Below are 17549 nucleotides of genomic sequence, written 5' to 3'. Positions count from 1 at the left end.
TTCAGGTGAGGCTCATGTTATGTAAAATAAATGGAAATTTCTCATCCCACGTGTATTTTAAAAGATGCAAGTTTATATAATAGTTGATGTATTTTTGCTTTTTATTTTTATCAATATATATATATATATATATATAATTTTTTTTTTAATCAATAATGGGTTTTTTTTACCACTTGGAGGCACTGAAAAATACACACTGTGCCTTTACAGTATTTTTTTCCAATGATTTACTAAAAATTGTACTTGGAAAATCCCTTTTACTTTGACAATACTTCTTTACCTGGATCTTTTGTCGTGTAGATGGGACCATACATCAAAGGCAATTTTTTTTGTCCACGTTATATACTATTTGCGACCTCCTTTATTGCATGCAGAACTCTTTAGAAATGACCCAAGGAAGCAATTTCTCACATGAAACGCGATCATTCATGTCCCGTCTTGTTCTTTTCTGTATTATTGCTTCTCCCACAGAAGAAGCCAGCTCGGCGGCGGTATGAGAACTACAGCATCTATTCAGACGATGACGCCAACAGCGACGCCTCCAGCGCCTGCTCAGAGAGATCCTACAGCTCCAGGAACGGAGGCACCATCCCCACATACATGAGGCAGACAGAAGACGTGGCTGAGGTTTGTTTTTATTGTCAGACATAAGATCTTGAGCCTGAGTCTGAGCCCGAAGCAACTCATATTTCGGCTCAGGTCAAGCCTAAAATATCAATCATTAGTTTCAGGTTGGGCCAGGCTTCTCTCGCGCTGACTTTTTCTTGAATAAATACCATTTATTTGAATTGCAAGTACGTATCAAGATCTCTCTTTCACTCTGTTTGGCCTTTCATTCTGTGTTTTAGCGTTATTAGCAGAGGTCGGTAGTAAAAAGTTACATTTACTCCGTTCCATTTACTTGATTATGTTTTGGGACATTTTGTTCCCTTGGGAGTATTTTTAAATCACTATTTTTTCACTTGAGTAAATTTCTGAGGACGAAACTGCAGTCTTTCTCCACTACATTTGCTACATGGAACCCATTACTTAAATCCCCTCCACATAGGTACGCGCATTCTCTTTCATTTGTTTTCCTTGTTTCCTTGTCCCTTGAGTGACAGGCTCTCAACTGAGAGCCAAGCTTTGCAGCCCAAGCAAGCAGCTAACAAACCGGCCTTTGTAATCCTCAATGGGCCTTAAAGGTAAAAGGGAGAAAAATAACTGCACAGAAATCAAAATTAAAATGTATTACGGTGATTATTTTTTTTACTTTACCTTTTTAAAAGATTGCTATTTTATTTTTATAAATGCATTCTGTGTTTAATTGCACTCTTTTTGATGCCCATCTGGGCACATTATGCACCTTTGATGTTGTATTTTCCAATCCTCAAAATAAAAATGACATCAAAACTTGATTTCTCAATTGGATTTCTTTAATTAACAAAACAAAACATTCTGTAATTTACTAGTATAGTAAGTTAAACTTGAGGCGGTATCATACAGCAGTCACATCATTCTCCACAGGGTGTGGTGCATTCATCTTAGTCATGTGCTACTTATACCTACTGTATTTTTTTCAATTTGTACTACTATTATGGTTTTATTGTTTATTAAACTACTTGAATTTACCTTAATTGTTTTAATACATGTTTGAATTAAATGTAATTTATGGTTGATTGGATGGACTTTGATGATTTGATGATCTAAATCTGTGGTTCCCAAAGTAGGCATTACCGCCCCCCGGGGGCAGTGGAAAGATCTGGGGGTCCGGTGAGGAAGTACAAGGCGGTAGGGGGGCGCCAGTCCGAAGTCACAAGTTTGAACGTAGTGCGGATGTAAAACTGCAAGGCGCCGCATTTTTTTTAAGGTTTTGTAGTGAGTGATGGAGTTTTGGCCCACCACAATTGTTACTGTTCGAGTTTTAAAAGCGCCGACCAATCAGAGGCAAGTTTTAGTAATAGCACAATCGCCAATAAACGCGATTCAAAGTTTGCAAGTAGGACACAATGCCACACCCACCGTGTGAGCTCATTAAGTGTCAGGGCAGACTCCGTAAACATAGTCCCAGAGTCAACGAACATGAAAGAAACTAAGCTTGCAACGAAGAAGGGTGGTACATCACTTGTTTGGACCTATTTTGGTTTCGACAAAGCGGACGTGGAACAGAAGAAAACGCCTGTTGCAGGATTTGCTTTCGCGTAGTCGCTAGATCCAGAGGAAACACAAGTAATTTGTACCAGCACCTTAAAGATTATCACATATTAAAATACACGGCGTTTCAAAATGGATTACAAGTAAAAGACGAAGAAGGTGCATCTACAGGACTCTGAGGTAAACAAACCTCCATCAAAGCAGCATTGTGCCCTTCACTTTGTACAAAAAAAGTTCGCAAAGGCACAAAGAAAGAACCACTGCTGTGACTCTCGCTAAAAATGTCTAATAGTGTCCCACCCCAAAACTTGCATCATAGATTAGAGGTAACACTTTTTAGGTATGAAAGTTAATACGTGAAATGTTATAAGAGTAATAAATAGTAGTAGCAGTAGTGTTAATAAGTTAGCAGGAATAGTGGGTTTGAATTAATACCTTTCCCTAATAATTTCCCTATGGGGATGAATAAAGTATCTATCTATCTTGAATACATTTCTTGCACTGATGGACAAGTAGCAGATGGTAAATTTTATATTACACTAATTGGAGAAATGCCATGTTTATAGCCTTAAAAGTATGTGGATTATTTTTAGTGTGCAATATTGACCTTTTTATAGTGTGCACAATTTATTGTTGTTGATTAATTTGTAGTGTGTGGGTTATTTTAAGTGCGTACATTTTATCTTTTATACTAAGCAAATGTTCTCCTTTTTTTTTTTTTTTTTTTTTTTTTTTTTTTTTTTTTTTTTTAAGGATTCATTATTCCCTTTTTTCAAATATTAGATGTTGACTTTGTTTGGTTATGAAGACATGTCAAAATAAATAATTGGAATGTTATTTTGTGATGTTTTATTTTGAAAATTCTCCAGACCACTATTTTAATGAGCTTGAAGTGCATTTCTTAGGTGGGTAGGTACCTTTATCGGTTGAAGAATTTAAAAGTAAAAAATGGTCGGTGGGTGGGGTGGGCGGTTGGGGGGTGCTAGTAATGCACTGGAGAGCCAAGGGGACGCCAACCTGCAAAAGTTTGGGAACCATTTATCTAAATGAATGTTTTATGGGGAAAAAAATCAATGGATAAGCAACGTTGCTTCAGTTACTCAGTACTTAAGTAATTTGTTTACCAAGTACTTGTTTACTTTTACTCTAGTAATTATTTAGTTGACTACTTTTTACTTAAGTAATATTATTCTGAAGTAATGGTACTTTGACTTGAATAAAATTGTTGGCTCCTTTACCCACCTCTTGTTATTTCATTGTGCAAATGCATATTTTATGTTCATTAAAATATGTTGATTATTTTTACCATTATGCTTTACGCTTTTTATGCCAAAAATACTATGGGATAAAATGATACTAAAAAATAGCAGGCCTTGAAATTTTCATAAAGAAAAGTGTTGAAACTTGTACATAATTGTCTGGATGAGTGCGTTATACGTGGGCCATTATAAGAAACACCATGATTAAATCAGTATTTTAACACAACTCATTGTGATGTTGCTATGCCCAAAGGACAGCATCCTGAGGCGTTTGGAGGCCGTGAGTAGTTTTGGCCACGTGTGACCATGCTCCGCAAAAAAAAAAAAGAGAGAGAGAGAAGTCGCCTCAGTACAAAACGTATCATGATAAACTTTTGCAATGTCAATTCAAATAACTCCTTCCTCTCTCGGTCTATTATACACCTATCATTGCTCTTTTTTGTCTCTCTCTTTCTTTTGAAGTGCCACACTAAAATCCTAAGGACGTATTGATGCTGTGGTTTATAGCCCAATTTTCATCCATTTAAACTTACATACAGTCTCAAAATTTTCCCATTGACTTTAAAAAAAATTCCGTCAATTCTCTAAGATTGTAGATTAATGTAACCTATGCAGATACAAAGATATAAAAGATGTAAATGTTTATACAGTCTTGTTTAACTTTGATTTCGTTGCAAAAGGCAGGCTTTATTTTTTTTAATCATATAAATAACTTCTCCCGAATCCTCAAGAATAAGAAACTTCGGGGGGTTTTCAGGTTCGGCCCTGCAAATGTAGTAAAATTGATCGGGTTTGGGCTGGGGTCGGCTTCAATACCTGTAGGCCTGGGACAGGTCGGGCTGGATATTTTTTTAGGCCAAATCTTACCTCTGTTCTTTGTCTGTGTGTTAGTGGACAAAATTCGTGTTGTGCTCTGTCCAGGTGCTGAACCGCTGCGCCAGTGCCAACTGGTCTGAAAGGAAGGAGGGACTACTGGGCCTCCAGGCTCTATTAAAGAACCAGCGCACCCTCAGGTGCATGCAATTACTTAAAACTAGACCTGTTTTCTCTCACAAGTGTTTTAACATATCTGGAGTTGTCATTTTCAGCCGTGTAGAGTTGAAGAGGCTGTGCGAGATCTTCACTCGCATGTTTGCAGACCCGCATAGCAAGGTATGGCTTGCATGCAGCATGCATGTCACCAAAACACAAACACGTTTTTTTTCTAGAGTTCTTCACAATTCCATCTTTTTACCCCACCATTTCTTGCTTTACCGGATTCTGCCTTACCGAAAAGAGGCGACACAACACCAGCACTTTGTGAAAATTCCCCACATATCTAGGAAGACAAACTTTTCGATTTGCGGACCTCATTGGTTGTAAAATTTTGCACAGGGGCAAAACCAGGAGAAAAATAATGATTGATTTGATTATAATTATCTGCAGATACAGTCTGGATCCGATTCATGTCGTGAAATTGGTTTTGAAATAGTATGAATTATATTAAAATGATTTAATATGTAATTTTAAGCTCTAAATTTCAATAATTGTGTTGCAGCAAAACACTTGGTGTGTTGTTTTTTGACTTAAAATAAAATGCATTTAATAAATTTAAATACAAAATGTAGCTATGATATAGTGGTCTTGACCGCAGTAAACTAATGTGCAGCTAAGATGCTTTATAAAGAATATTTTTGGGGGGGTTTGGGTGAAATTCAAAAGGGGGGAACTCCAGGCTTGTGTGTGCTAGAAATGTGACATAGTGACTTTTATCAAGAAATAAGCACAACTTATTTATCAGCTCGTTAAATGTATCCAACGGGGACCAAGCTTGTGTGTCACCAATAATAAGCACTAGTTTAAAAAAAACTTGCATCGCAGCTGCGAATTTCTGTCATGGTCGTTCTGTCACCTGTCCAATCTCGTTGGTGCACTGTCCCCCTTTCATTTTCCTTATCTAAACATTTTTTATGTAGGGCTTGATTGTCAATTTGAAACCGATTAAAAACAAAACTAAAAAGAGAAATTTTGACGGTACTATTGTTTCAATGCGCTGAATATTCACTAGTTCTAGTCATGTAAGGCTGTGAACGGCTGGTATCCTGCCAAAACTTTTAATTTGGTCTGAGTGCACCATCTTTTGGAGAAATGTGGGCCAAGCTACAAAAGGAAAAAAATATATTAATTATACTTTATTTGGCAGAACGCATTCAAAAGCCGTAGTTTTCCCAAGCATGATTTAGCATTTACCCGATTAAAACAGACGATACAGTATATTTTTTCCTCCGAAAGTGATTTTTTTTTAATTCACAAAAGATGCATGACGAGGACACAAACACACATAAGAGGCATGCAGAGTTTCCTAACGGAATGAGTGTCCGCTTCACCTCCGACAAACCGACGTTGGTTGCTTCTTTGTCCTCATTCTCAATTCCGCAAAACTACCCAGGCTGCCTTTAATTTTTTAACCAGCTTCACTGCGCAGTGCGCTCTATCTAACCCGAATGGGTCTTTCTTCCAGCCCTGCCTCCTTTTTTTCCCCATATGATTTTTTTCAATCTTGTGATGATTTCAATGAATTTCAGCGAGACTCCGGGAGGGTGTACGGCACAGCAGAATCCGGTATAAGCTCAGCCTCCTTCAAGGTACCGCATCCCACCTCCCCTGCCCACCTCATTCCCATTTTCTTTGTGGCTCCTTCTCGCAGCTCTTCCAAGCAAAGCGTCACAATTTCAGACGTTCGAGTCCACAAAGTTTTCTCTCTTGAAATCTAACCAGCGTTTTGTCTTGTGTGTCTCCTCTATGCACCTGCTCTTCCTCCTGCTATTTTGGAACTCCGCAGAGAGTAAGTCAGTGCCGATTAAAAACGGAATATTGGTTTGTAGAGCAAACGGAATGGATTGTTTTCATGCCTGAAAACAAACAAATCCCCTCGCATACATGCATTGCAAGATTTTACCAGCTACTTCATGATGGAAATAGACTTAATTTCCCCATTGACACGAAATAATGATTTAATTATTTTTCTCATCAAATTAGACCAAGTACTGTGCTTGTTTGCTCCAAAAGTGTACTTCATTGCCCCTTCCCATTAGTTTACTAGGTGTGCTCGTACCTGGCTTTCCAAGAGCAAGGATTTACACTATGAATGAATGTCTACAACTGTAGCATTCCCATAGGGAAATAAAAGCATTCAAAAGACAGCATTTGTGGTTTGATGAGACCCACAGTGTATTAATAGCTCCCGGTTCCTAAGCTAAAGATATGTTGTAGCCCTGAACATTTCTTAAAAGCGAAGCTTAAATTGCTGCTGAACGTCCACAGGACAATGAATCCACCCTTCACTGTGTTGTCAGGTGTTCAGCATGTTCCTGGAGACCTTGGTTGACTTCATCCTGGTCCACAAGGAGGAGCTCCAGGACTGGCTCTTTGTGTTGCTCACCCAGCTGCTGAAGAAGATGGGGGCCGACTTGCTAGGCTCTGTGCAAGCCAAGGTCCAGAGGGCGCTGGACGTAACGCGGTGAGTAGAGGAAGTACCCAAGCACAATTTAGTACGTCTGCGCTAGTTTTAATAAATTGTCTCCTCCTGCAGCGAGTCCTTCCCCAATGACCTCCAGTTCACCATCCTCATGAGGTTCACTGTGGACCAAACACAGACTCCCAACCTCAAGGTAAAGAACATTTTTTTTGTCTGTGTTTTATTTTGTCAAAATGTGTAGCCAGGAGGATTGGGCTGCTGGTGGTTACCATGGCGAACGTCACAGGCTCTGCGGTGCATTCCTTTTAATCGCAAATCTTTTCTGCTACCTTTCTGCAATGCTATTTTTATCATTAGAACAATTTTTTCTGTGGCCACTGGAAGGGTCGCTTAAACAATTTCATTAAGACAATTTGAGATTACACCAAAGGCTTCCAAAAATATTTCGATCACCCCACTCTCCCTCCTCACATTTTCGCTGACTTGACGTCATGCTCTTTTTCCTCTCTCCCTTTCTCTCTTCTGAAGCCTGTGCGGAGCTCATGTTGCGGGCGCGGCAGGGCGGGGTCCAGGGTTAAATTGTTCCCCCCAAGGGTGCGGCGCCATGCCTGCTCACTAGACGAGCAGGCCGCCGCCTGGAGTCGCTCCTGCCAGGTCAGTGCGCTCCGGGGGGAGCAAAAGTGCCGCGTTGGAATATTTTGAGGGGGAAACTTTTGATATTCCAACTGGAGGAATTTGGTTGGCATCTGTCAAGCCACAGACGACTCAAGAGGTTTAAGATAAACTTAGCTGCGATTATTACATTATCAACATGGGACAAATGAAAAGGCTGACTTGAGAAACATTCCAGTAGGGGTGGCAATATGACATTACTAGATCATAAAGGACTTCAACAAGATTGTGCTCTCAAAAAATAAAACAATGTTAATTGTCTGCTTTGATTCTCTGGCCTAATATAGGTCATATTTTTGCTAATGCAGCCCCTAGCCGCATAAGCAAATAGCATCGCTTTGGTGGCTAGCTGAGCTTTAGTCGCTGTAGTATTATTTTATCAGTTAATGCTAAACAATTGAGTAGCTAATGGCAGTTTTACACATCTTCGCTGCTAATCCTAGCATTGTGGACGTGGCAGCTAGCCGCTCATGTAGCTCATGTCAGCTTTAAATTGTATTACATTTTCAGTAGACCCAAGAAAAAGTGCTGCAAAGAAACAGAACGTCTTTTAAGTCTGTGCATCCAGACAAATGGGAGATTTTGTTAAAACATTAAGCATATGGGCAATGACAAAAAAAAAGAAATTCAGCCCCACACCTGTTTTAGTGTAATGCTGTAATAACAAGCTTGTTTGTTACATGTCTACTCGCACAGTAAGTTGTTTTGTCTAAGGTCAGCTTGTCCATTTTCAGAGGTCCTCCAAAAGACATTGTTTTTTTTGGTCCGATTGCTGCAATATAAAATGGAAATATGACTGACACCGTTGTTCAAGATGGTTAGGATGTTGTGTGTTGTTGTTGTGTGCGTTGTCTTGCCATGAAAAAAAGGTAACACTAACTGGAGCACATACTGTTAAATGTTTACACTTTGGCACTGTTATGTGTCTCGGCAGGTGAAAGTGGCCATCCTGCGCTACATCGAAACTCTGACGCTGCAAATGGAAGCTCCTGATTTTGTTAACTCCAGCGAGACTCGGCTGGCCGTCTCACGCATCATTACCTGGATCGCCGATCCCAAGAGCTTAGACGTCAGAAAGGTGCGACAGAACCCTTCGCTTAAAAGAGTTTTTGTTGATGTTTTGTGGTGTGGCAGGCGGCCCAGGCGGTGCTGATCGCCCTTTTCCAGCTCAACACACCCGAGTTCACCATGCTGCTGGCAGCATTGCCCAAGACCTTCCAGGATGGAGCCACCAAACTGCTCCAGAACCACTTAAAGAACACTGGGAACGTGGCTCAGGTGATCCCACGTCCCATGAGTTTTGGCCACATTGTGCTATCACTGAGCTAATGTTTGGTTATCTCCCGCAGGCAACAATAGGCAGCCCCCTGACCCGGCACACCCCTCGTTCTCCGGCCAGTTGGTCCAGCCCGCTGACCTCGCCCACCAACACCTCACAGAACACCCCCTCACCGAGGTAGAATTTAACAGAATAGTTTTATTTTCATCGATTATGATGTGGAGTGCTTTGTTTACAACTTAGATTGCACTTCGTACTCGAGGATAAAATCATATTCAAAAGAATATTAGGATAGCTAATATTAGGTAATATTTACCAGGGAGTTCTTGTAGGCTGGCCTAGGTTGTTTGTGCATCAGAAAACTTTGCATTGGAAAATAGCTTAGAAAATCATTGGTTGCTCTGTGGTCAGTCTCAATGACATTAGTGAAAATATAAGTAAAATATTTAATTTCGGTTTCTATATAGAATTGGAATTAAAATTGTCTTAATTAGCATTTATTACAACTTAGTGAACATTAATTACAAAAGATTAAACATGGCACTCCATGTCCTGATAGACTTAAAAGAAAGAAACAAGAGTAAAAAATAATATTACGATAGGCAGGTCATTTATACCAGGTAGTGCTTGTAGACTGGCCTAAGTTGTAACGATAGGTGCATTGTAACAATTGTTGCTGCGCATTATTTTCTAGACTGTGTTGATGACTCTCTGAAGGGTGATGCTTGTAGACTGGCCTAAGTAGATGTACCTCAGAAAATAGTGCAATGTCAGTAGCAGAAGAAATAAGATGTCTCCCACAATGGGTAAAAAAAAGCAGCCCATGATTTTCTGGGCTGTGTTGATGACTTAGTAGGTTGGTGCTTGCAGACTGGCCTGAATTTTATGTACCTCAGAAATAGTGCAATGGCATTAGGTCAATGAGCTTCTGGCCTGGGCAATAAGAAGTCTGCAACTATGTTGTCGGCAATGGCCCCCAGACTGGGCAGAGATCAGTGATGAATTTCTGGGCCGCAACATCACAGCTGCCAGGCTTGACTTTTCATCCCTGCCATCACAGTGCATTTGACTACGACACGGAGAACATGAACTCTGAAGACATCTACAGCTCGCTGAAGGGCGTGACGGAAGCCATCCAGAACTTCAGCGTTCGCAGCCAAGAGGACATGAACGAGCAGCTCCAGGAGGGTGGAAGCAGCGTGGACGGACGAGCGCCCGAGCCAACCGACGGAGGACGTACGGCTCTTGATAACAAGACCTCACTGCTCAACACGCCCTTGCTCTCCTCCAGCCCCAGGGGGGCCCGCAAGCTTTTCTCCGACTCGCCTTACAAGCCCGGGCGCAAAGACAGCAGCGATAACTCAGAGCGCCTCGCCGATGGTAATAACACGGAAAAGATGATGTTATTATGGAGCTTTTTTGAGGATTTTCTTAGCTATAGTTGGTGATTGGTCTGTATCTCTTGTGGGCAGACGGCAGCCGGGATCAGTCAGAGCTTATGGGCGAGCTTCTAAAGGAGCTGTCCAATCACAACGAGCGTGTCGAGGAGCGCAAGGCGGCGCTGAGCGAGCTGCTAAAACTCATCCACGACAACACGCTGCAAGTTTGGGACGAGCACTTCAAGACAATCTTGCTGCTGCTCCTCGAGACTATGGGCGACAGGGAGGTAAGAACAAGAACACTAAATATTTTTACCTTTTTTTAATTTGTTTTGCTCAGAAAAGAAAAGGCCTCCAATTTCTTTATACTTTTATAAAGGCCATTCATTCATATTTATTATATATTATTTACATAACTACATCAAACTTGAAATCTTTAATTTACATACCGTATTGTCCGGACTATAAGTCGCACTCGAGTATAGGTCCATTAATGGGGAAAAGGAGCTGCAATGATGATTTGAGCCTGAAAATGGCATCAGGAAGTAAAATATTTTGACGTTAGACACCACCTTTAAAAAACTTTTAATATTGTTCATTAGTTTAATTACAGCGCTAATAATTTTTCTAAATTTATTTACATCTAGGTAGATACTTTTTAAAATAAATATAATTATGATCATCAGTTTTCTGGACTTTTTATTTAACTTAAACATTAAGTGTCAATACTAAAATATTTTAGCATTATTTTTAATTTATTAATGCGCTTATATTTGCACCGAAATATAAGATGTTTTTTCAGATTTATGGCAAATTTTAGTTTTTAGGTGCACCTCATAGTCTAAAAAATTAATTAGATATGTTTTTTTTTCCTTCTCATTCTTCAGCCTATAATCCGGACCTTGGCTCTCCGCGTCCTGCGGGAGATTCTCAGTAAGCAACCATGGAGGTTCAAAAATTATGCTGAGCTCACCATCATGAAGGCCCTGGAGGCACATAAGGACCCCCACAAGGAGGTAAATGGAAAACAAAAGAGTTCCAACTCAGAAAAGGGATGACTCCTCTCGTGATTTCCGGGGGCTACTCTCAGGTGGTGCGGGCGGCCGAGGAGACGGCGGCCATGTTGGCGCTCTCCATCAGCCCAGAGCAGTGCATCAAGGTCCTGTGCCCCATCATTCAGTCAGCCGACTACCCCGTCAACCTGGCCGCTATCAAGATGCAGACCAAGGTGGTGGAGAGGATCCCTCGAGATGGACTCGGTGGACTCTTGCCTGAAATAGTTCCTGGACTCATACAGGTGACCTGGATTTCTTTTCTTAAAGCCACAGCTTTTCTTAAATAGCAATTGGTTTAAAATACTTAATTATTTGAAATAAAATACTATTATTGAAATCATGAGCCAAACACATGTACTGTTTCATAAACATGAATTTAAGGTAAGACATTTTTCATTCTTATAGACAAATTGAAGAAGCTGATATGTTTGGCCACCATCTTGGTACAACGGAAACCCAAATGACTATTTTGCAAAGCTTGCTTTTATCCAGTGTTACTTATAGGACTTAACGGACAGTTTTTTTTCCTATGTTTAATTCTCTAGCCACTTATGTAAGCCACTTGGCCGATGGCTACGGCTTGCCGGTATTGTTATTGCTTGCTGCTTCCACTTTTCCGCAACTGATTTTTTATGAGTCCCGTGATTCAGGAACGTTCCTCTTTTTACCACTGTCATTTTCTTTAGTCACTCATGTTCGACATTTACTGCTTGCCACTAGCCCAGGGGTGGGCAAACTTTTTGACTCAAGGGCCACACAATGAGTTCTAAAATTTGACAGAGGGGCCGAGCCAAGAATAGATGGATTGAGTGTTACATACAGGATTTGACCTGTTAATGATTAATGATTAATTTAAATACATTTCAGTTGAATAAACAAAGCAGGAAAATTCACCATCAGTTTCAGTGGAAACATTGTTGTTGTTAATCTCCCTGTTTTGTCAGTGCATCAAAGTCTGGAGTAAGTTTTGTGGTGGCGATTCTCAGGATAGATCCGAGGTGTTGGTCAGTTATCCTGGATCTGTGACGGGCTTTGTTCATGTTCATAACACTTAATGTCTGCTCACATGCATAGGTCGAGCCAAACAAGGCCAGCATCTTCTGTGCCGTCCTTCGTAGGTTTGGAAAGGTGGCTTCATTCAGTGAAGCATAAAAGTCGTTAAGTTTAAGAGTGTTGAACTTTTCCTTCAAGCTGGCGTCAGACTGAAGATCGATCAGTTCCAATTGCACCTCATGTGGTACTGTTTCCGGGTCTTGTGAGAAGGGACAAGACACGAGCTGAAGTGACTCATCAATGTTTTCAAAATCAGAGAACCGGCTACTGAATTCTCTGTGCAGGTCATCCAGTGATTTGCCTTATTTCTTTGAAAATCGCGTCGCCTCTTTCTGAGTGTCAAGTGTGGCGAAATGAGAGAAAGATGTGTTCGCAACTTGTCTGGAGAATAAAATGAGCTTAGATTTGAACGCTGTAACATGTTTGTACATGTCGTGCACAAACTGATCTTTCCCCTGCAGTTTCACATTCAGCTCATTCAAGTGTGAAAATATGTCCACAGCAAACGCAAAATCACAAAGCCAGTTCTGGTCTCGTAGGTCAGGAAATTCGTCAGATTTCTCATTGAACTCTAAAAATGCGCCAATCTCCTCTTTCAGGTCCCAAATGCATTGAAACACTTTCCCCAAACTTAACCACCGGACACGAGAGTGTTAAAGTAAGTCCTGATGATCCGCATCAAATTCCTCCAGGAACGTGATGAACTGACTATGCTGGAGTCCCCTTGCGCGTATAAAGTTCACAGGTTTTACTACTGTATTTGCAACATGACTAAGCTGTAATACAGACTTGCAAAGTGATTCCTGATGGATGATACAGTGATGGAAAATAACATCCTGTTCAGGGTTTTCCTCTTTTACTTTATTCTGGATTCGTTTCAGCAGCCCAATGTTTTTTCCTGTTAAATTTGGTGATCCATCCGTCGTGACATTGGCATGTTTACTCCAAGGTAGTTTATGTTTCTCGATTGCAGCAGACACCTTGTCATATAAGTCCTCTCCCCGCGTTGTTCCCTTCAGGGACTCCATGGTCAAAAACTCCTCCGTTATCTCAAAGCTGTCATTTATTCCTCGGATAAAAATTAGGAGTTGCGCTGTGTCTTTCATGTCATTACTTTCATCCAGTGCAAGTGAATATAACTGAAAGAACTCTGCCTTTTTGTTTAGCTGGCTAGCTATATGTTCATCAATTAGTTCCACACGGCGAGTCACAGTCCGACGTGACAAACTGATTTTTTCCGAAATTGCCTCGACTTTCCGGACACAGAACACCTGCAGTCTCAACCATGCAGTCTTTCAAAAACTCACCTTCGGAGAAAGGCTTGCTAGCTGCTGCTAATTTGATTGCCAGCAAAAAGCTTGCCTTGGTAGTTGACTCCTGAAGCGCAGTTTGTCGGTGAAAAAAAAATTGCTGCTACAGTAAATTGGCTGCCATTCTCTCAGCTGTAGCTCCCCGTTCTTGCGCCGACAGCTTGCTGGCATGATTGGAATGCTTCGTAGCAAAGTGACGGCTAATATTGTACTCCTTAAAAACCGCGACACTTTCTTGACATATCATGCATACAGCCTTTGATCGGACTTCTTTAAAAAAATATTTTGTTGTCCATTCTGTTTTAAACACTCGGCACTCACTGTCGACTTTTCTTTTCTTTGATAAACTCATGTTTGTTTTTAGAAGGGAGAAAACTTTACCGTAGAAACAGAGAAGGAGAGTGCTTCTTCTGGGAAAAGCTTAAGAACGAAGAAAAGGGGGCAAATACTCAAGCTCGCCATCTATTGGGGAAATGTGGGCATTACAGGGGAAATATGCCGGGATAATATTTGATATAACTGGAAGATGTTTGGCAGGTCGGAGTTTGCCCATGTCTGCACTAGCCGCTTTTGTTTTTTTTTTTTTGTTATTTTGTGCTTCCTGCATTGTCCTTCCTTGTTGACTTGCCTCACACAGCTGCTCATGCAAGAAAACTGCCAAAATCTATGAATTTCTGCATTTTTCACTTTTTCCCCCACAGTCTCTCCTGTTAGCCAATTGGCTGCAGGCTATAGTTTGCTGTTAGTTGCTGTTCTTCTTATTTGCTCTTCCCGCTTATTCCGTTGGTGTCTCTTGCCTTACACAACTACTCATGCAAGCAAACATCGGTGAGTTCTGTGATTCAGGCAACTAGAACTGTTTTCCAAATTTTTCTTCTTTAGCCACAAACTTTAACCCTTTGACTAAACACTATGGCTCTATCGTTCTGTGTCAAGTCGCCAAGTTTCGTGGTTTAGGCTTTTAGTGCTTTTCCCCATTGTTTCTTTCTCTAGCCACTCCTGTTAGCCACTTGGTTTAAGGTTGTGGCTTGCTGCTACCCGCTCTTGTTATTGTTTGCTCTTACTGCTTTGTTCTTCTGTGTTATTCATCTTCCACAGTTAGTCATACAGGCTAAAGTCGCCAAGTTCTGCGATTCAGGCATCTGCCACTTATTTACGGTTTTTCTTTTTTTAGCCACTCATGTCAGCCAATTGGCTGCAGGGTATGGTTTGCTGCTAGCTGCTTTTGTTAATTGCTTCATTTGAATAATATTTGCTGTTGCAATCTTTCACTGGGCTTTTATGTAGCTTATCTGGCTAGCCGCTAATGTTTGCAGCTTCTAGCCAGTCTGGGTGTATTCAGCTTGCTCTGGCTTTTATTGTCACTGACGGGTATTCATAAAGATATAATGTCATTTGTTTCATGGTAATATGGAAGTATGCCTCGTAATTTTGCCTAGCGGTATCCTTTAGGCTTCTGTTGTGTCTTTCTCTGACTACCTTTTGTGGTGACAGCATTCCTGCGGATCCTTGAAAAGTTATAAATGTCATTGAATTCATTATTCTAAGAATAAAGCCTTAATTTGCTTTAAAATGTCTTAAATCCAATTTTTGAAAGTCTTAAAAATGCTTATACATGAATTAGGTTTAGATTGAAATATCAAGTAAGTCATTTTTCATGCATCATGATAAAAATGCTTCATGATTGTAGCAGAAAGGTTCTTCGGAATTAGTAGTTATCTGCCAGTTTTCACTGAGGAACCATGATATAATGTAAGCATCCTTTTTATTTGTAGTTTTTCACGTCAGCAACTTTGGATTGTGCTGTTTTTTTAGATGGACATATTTTAACTAGACCAAAATGTGTTTTGAAAAATAAATGAAAATATACATTTGTCTAAAATTGCCCCTAATTAATGTTTTTTTTTTTGTTTCAAACGAGTATTGTTTTCTACTTGGTCTCAAATTTATTTCAAAAGGCATTTTAAAGGTTTTTAAGTCATAAGTCTTGAATTTAACTTGTCTTAAGCTGTAGGAATCCTCGGTGTATTCTGATGCGCTTCCACTTTAAAAAAAAATCAAATCTTTGATGGACAGGGTTACGACAACTCTGAGAGCAGCGTGAGGAAAGCTTGCGTCTTTTGTTTGGTGGCCATCTACGCCGTCATCGGCGAGGACCTTAAGCCGCATCTCAGCCAGCTGTCGGGAAGCAAGGTGAGACCAAAATAAAGATTTTTAACCTTCAACGGGACCAGATAAAAGTGCAAAACCGTTTGTGTTTATTGTGCTTTCAGTTGAAGCTGCTGAACTTGTACATTAAACGGGCTCAGTCGGGCTCCAGTGGCAGCGAGCCATCCACGGATGGCCTATAGGGGGCAGCAGCGGCGCCCTCTTGTGGCCAGTTAAGGATGAGGAAGAAAATGTCCGTCCCTTTTCTCTCGGCCCGAAGGATCAGTCGGCGCTTTTTTATGTTAGAATTGAGTCCAAAAGATGATAAAAAGCATAAACGGTACACAGGCAGACATGCTCGTCTACGCACGACTCGCAATTCCATTTTTGGGGTTATTTTAATACTTAAGAACATCTCAACAGTTTTTTTTTTTGTTTTGTTTTTTTTGTTTTTTTTTTTATGAATGTGAACAAAATGTCCGCGCCTTTCAGAAAGACAGCATAGTGGATATCTATCTTCTTTAAAACAAAAGTAATATCCCAAATACTCATCTAGGGGGTGTGGACATTTGTTGTCACCATCCCTCCCCTGTCAGTTGAAGCCTAGTTCTCTTTAGACTAGACAGCAGATAGCAAGCCTTTCTCCGAAGGTTAAAATGTTTTTTTTTTCTGCAGGATCAAACATGTAATGTTAGCTCTTTTTTTTTTTTTTTTTTTTTGGCAGTCCTGTAACCGTCTTGTTTGTTGTCTCGCGTCTTTCTGACGTCCTGTGCATTTACAAAGCCGTGCTTAAAACACAATAAAGAACTTGTACAGATGCTCACTTGATTTTATTCTGAAATTACACCAGATTCACATATTTTTTCTTTCAGGGTTGTTGGTTTTGATCTTGACACTAGCATTAAGAGCTCACAGCCATATTCACTATGCTTGCATTAGCAATCGTGGTCAAGCAAGCCAGCGTCGCTGCATTCGGTCATTAAGGCATTTGGCACCCTTTTCCACTGTTTCCTTCTACAGCCACTCTGCGGAGGCCTATGAGTTGAAGCTGAAATTAGACTATGCTTGTTGCTAAGGCCCGTGAAACTGGCATTAGCTGCGAAATGATTATCACTAACTTTGAAAATGCTCATGTTTAAAGTGGAGTTTGGCACTCAAATCGATGTTATTGACTAATGCAGCTAGTGTCTGCATTAACGACTATGTGCTCCCCCCTTCCGTCATATGGTTACTCTGCTTTGCCATGTTTTTATTTATTTAAAACATAAATAATTATACATGCAAAGGCACATGCTTTTTATGTGATGTGACGTGAGCTGGTATGGTGGATGCAGAGGGGGAGGAGATTCAAATTAAAAGTGATTGAAAACGTTAATCGGTTATGACCTTTCCTGGCGACAGTAACATTCCTAAGCCTTTTTTCGCATTTCTTGACCATCACAAGCTTCGTTACCATGTCATCTCTTTTCTTCCCCGTTTAGCATCACTGCAGGTAAAGGGACCCATAGCAAATACAGTGCGAAACAATATAGTATTTTTTGTAACAACACGCACCGAGAGAAAGTCATTGAGAAGGAAGTTAATCCAATCACATATCAGTATCTTCCAGATGCTCTGACATTGCAGACAGGCATTCTCGTGAGGTAACTTCTCATATTTCGGGTACTCAAAAACAATATGTAGGGGTAATGCCCAGACGAAGGGCTCAATAAAATTACACAATAACGTGAAAACGTCGTAAGGCGGGGTCACTGTATTCCGGGGGTCTACTGTACAAACACATTTCTAACAAAAATAAATGGAA

The 17549-nt window shown here is 40.5% G+C and overlaps 1 protein-coding gene across 3 annotated transcripts in view; it reads left to right on the top strand.

Moving 5' to 3' along the window:
- clasp2 (cytoplasmic linker associated protein 2) overlaps positions 1-16563 on the top strand; it is a 77609-nt gene extending 61046 nt beyond the window's left edge. For 2 of the 3 annotated variants that reach the window (XM_088328504.1, XM_088328506.1), the window contains 14 exons: positions 472-627; positions 4314-4405; positions 4481-4544; positions 6728-6891; positions 6964-7042; positions 8456-8599; positions 8656-8799; positions 8871-8977; positions 9861-10180; positions 10273-10466; positions 11067-11195; positions 11270-11476; positions 15674-15790; positions 15871-16563. In XM_088328504.1, coding sequence (XP_088184630.1) covers positions 472-627; positions 4314-4405; positions 4481-4544; positions 6728-6891; positions 6964-7042; positions 8456-8599; positions 8656-8799; positions 8871-8977; positions 9861-10180; positions 10273-10466; positions 11067-11195; positions 11270-11476; positions 15674-15790; positions 15871-15948 — 1995 coding nt within the window. In that variant the 3' untranslated portion in view covers positions 15949-16563. Of the gene's footprint in view, positions 1-471; positions 628-4313; positions 4406-4480; positions 4545-5956; positions 6017-6213; positions 6217-6727; positions 6892-6963; positions 7043-8455; positions 8600-8655; positions 8800-8870; positions 8978-9860; positions 10181-10272; positions 10467-11066; positions 11196-11269; positions 11477-15673; positions 15791-15870 lie in introns of all 3 variants that reach the window. The other variant, XM_088328505.1, reaches the window with a different exon arrangement.
- The last annotated feature ends 986 nt before the right edge of the window (positions 16564-17549 follow it).

The sequence above is a fragment of the Urocampus carinirostris genome, chromosome 2, assembly GCF_059441175.1.
Source record: "Urocampus carinirostris isolate Australia breed hairy pipefish chromosome 2, RoL_Ucar_1.0, whole genome shotgun sequence".
Lineage (NCBI taxonomy): Eukaryota > Metazoa > Chordata > Actinopteri > Syngnathiformes > Syngnathidae > Urocampus > Urocampus carinirostris.
This window is presented reverse-complemented; position numbering and strand designations above follow the sequence as displayed.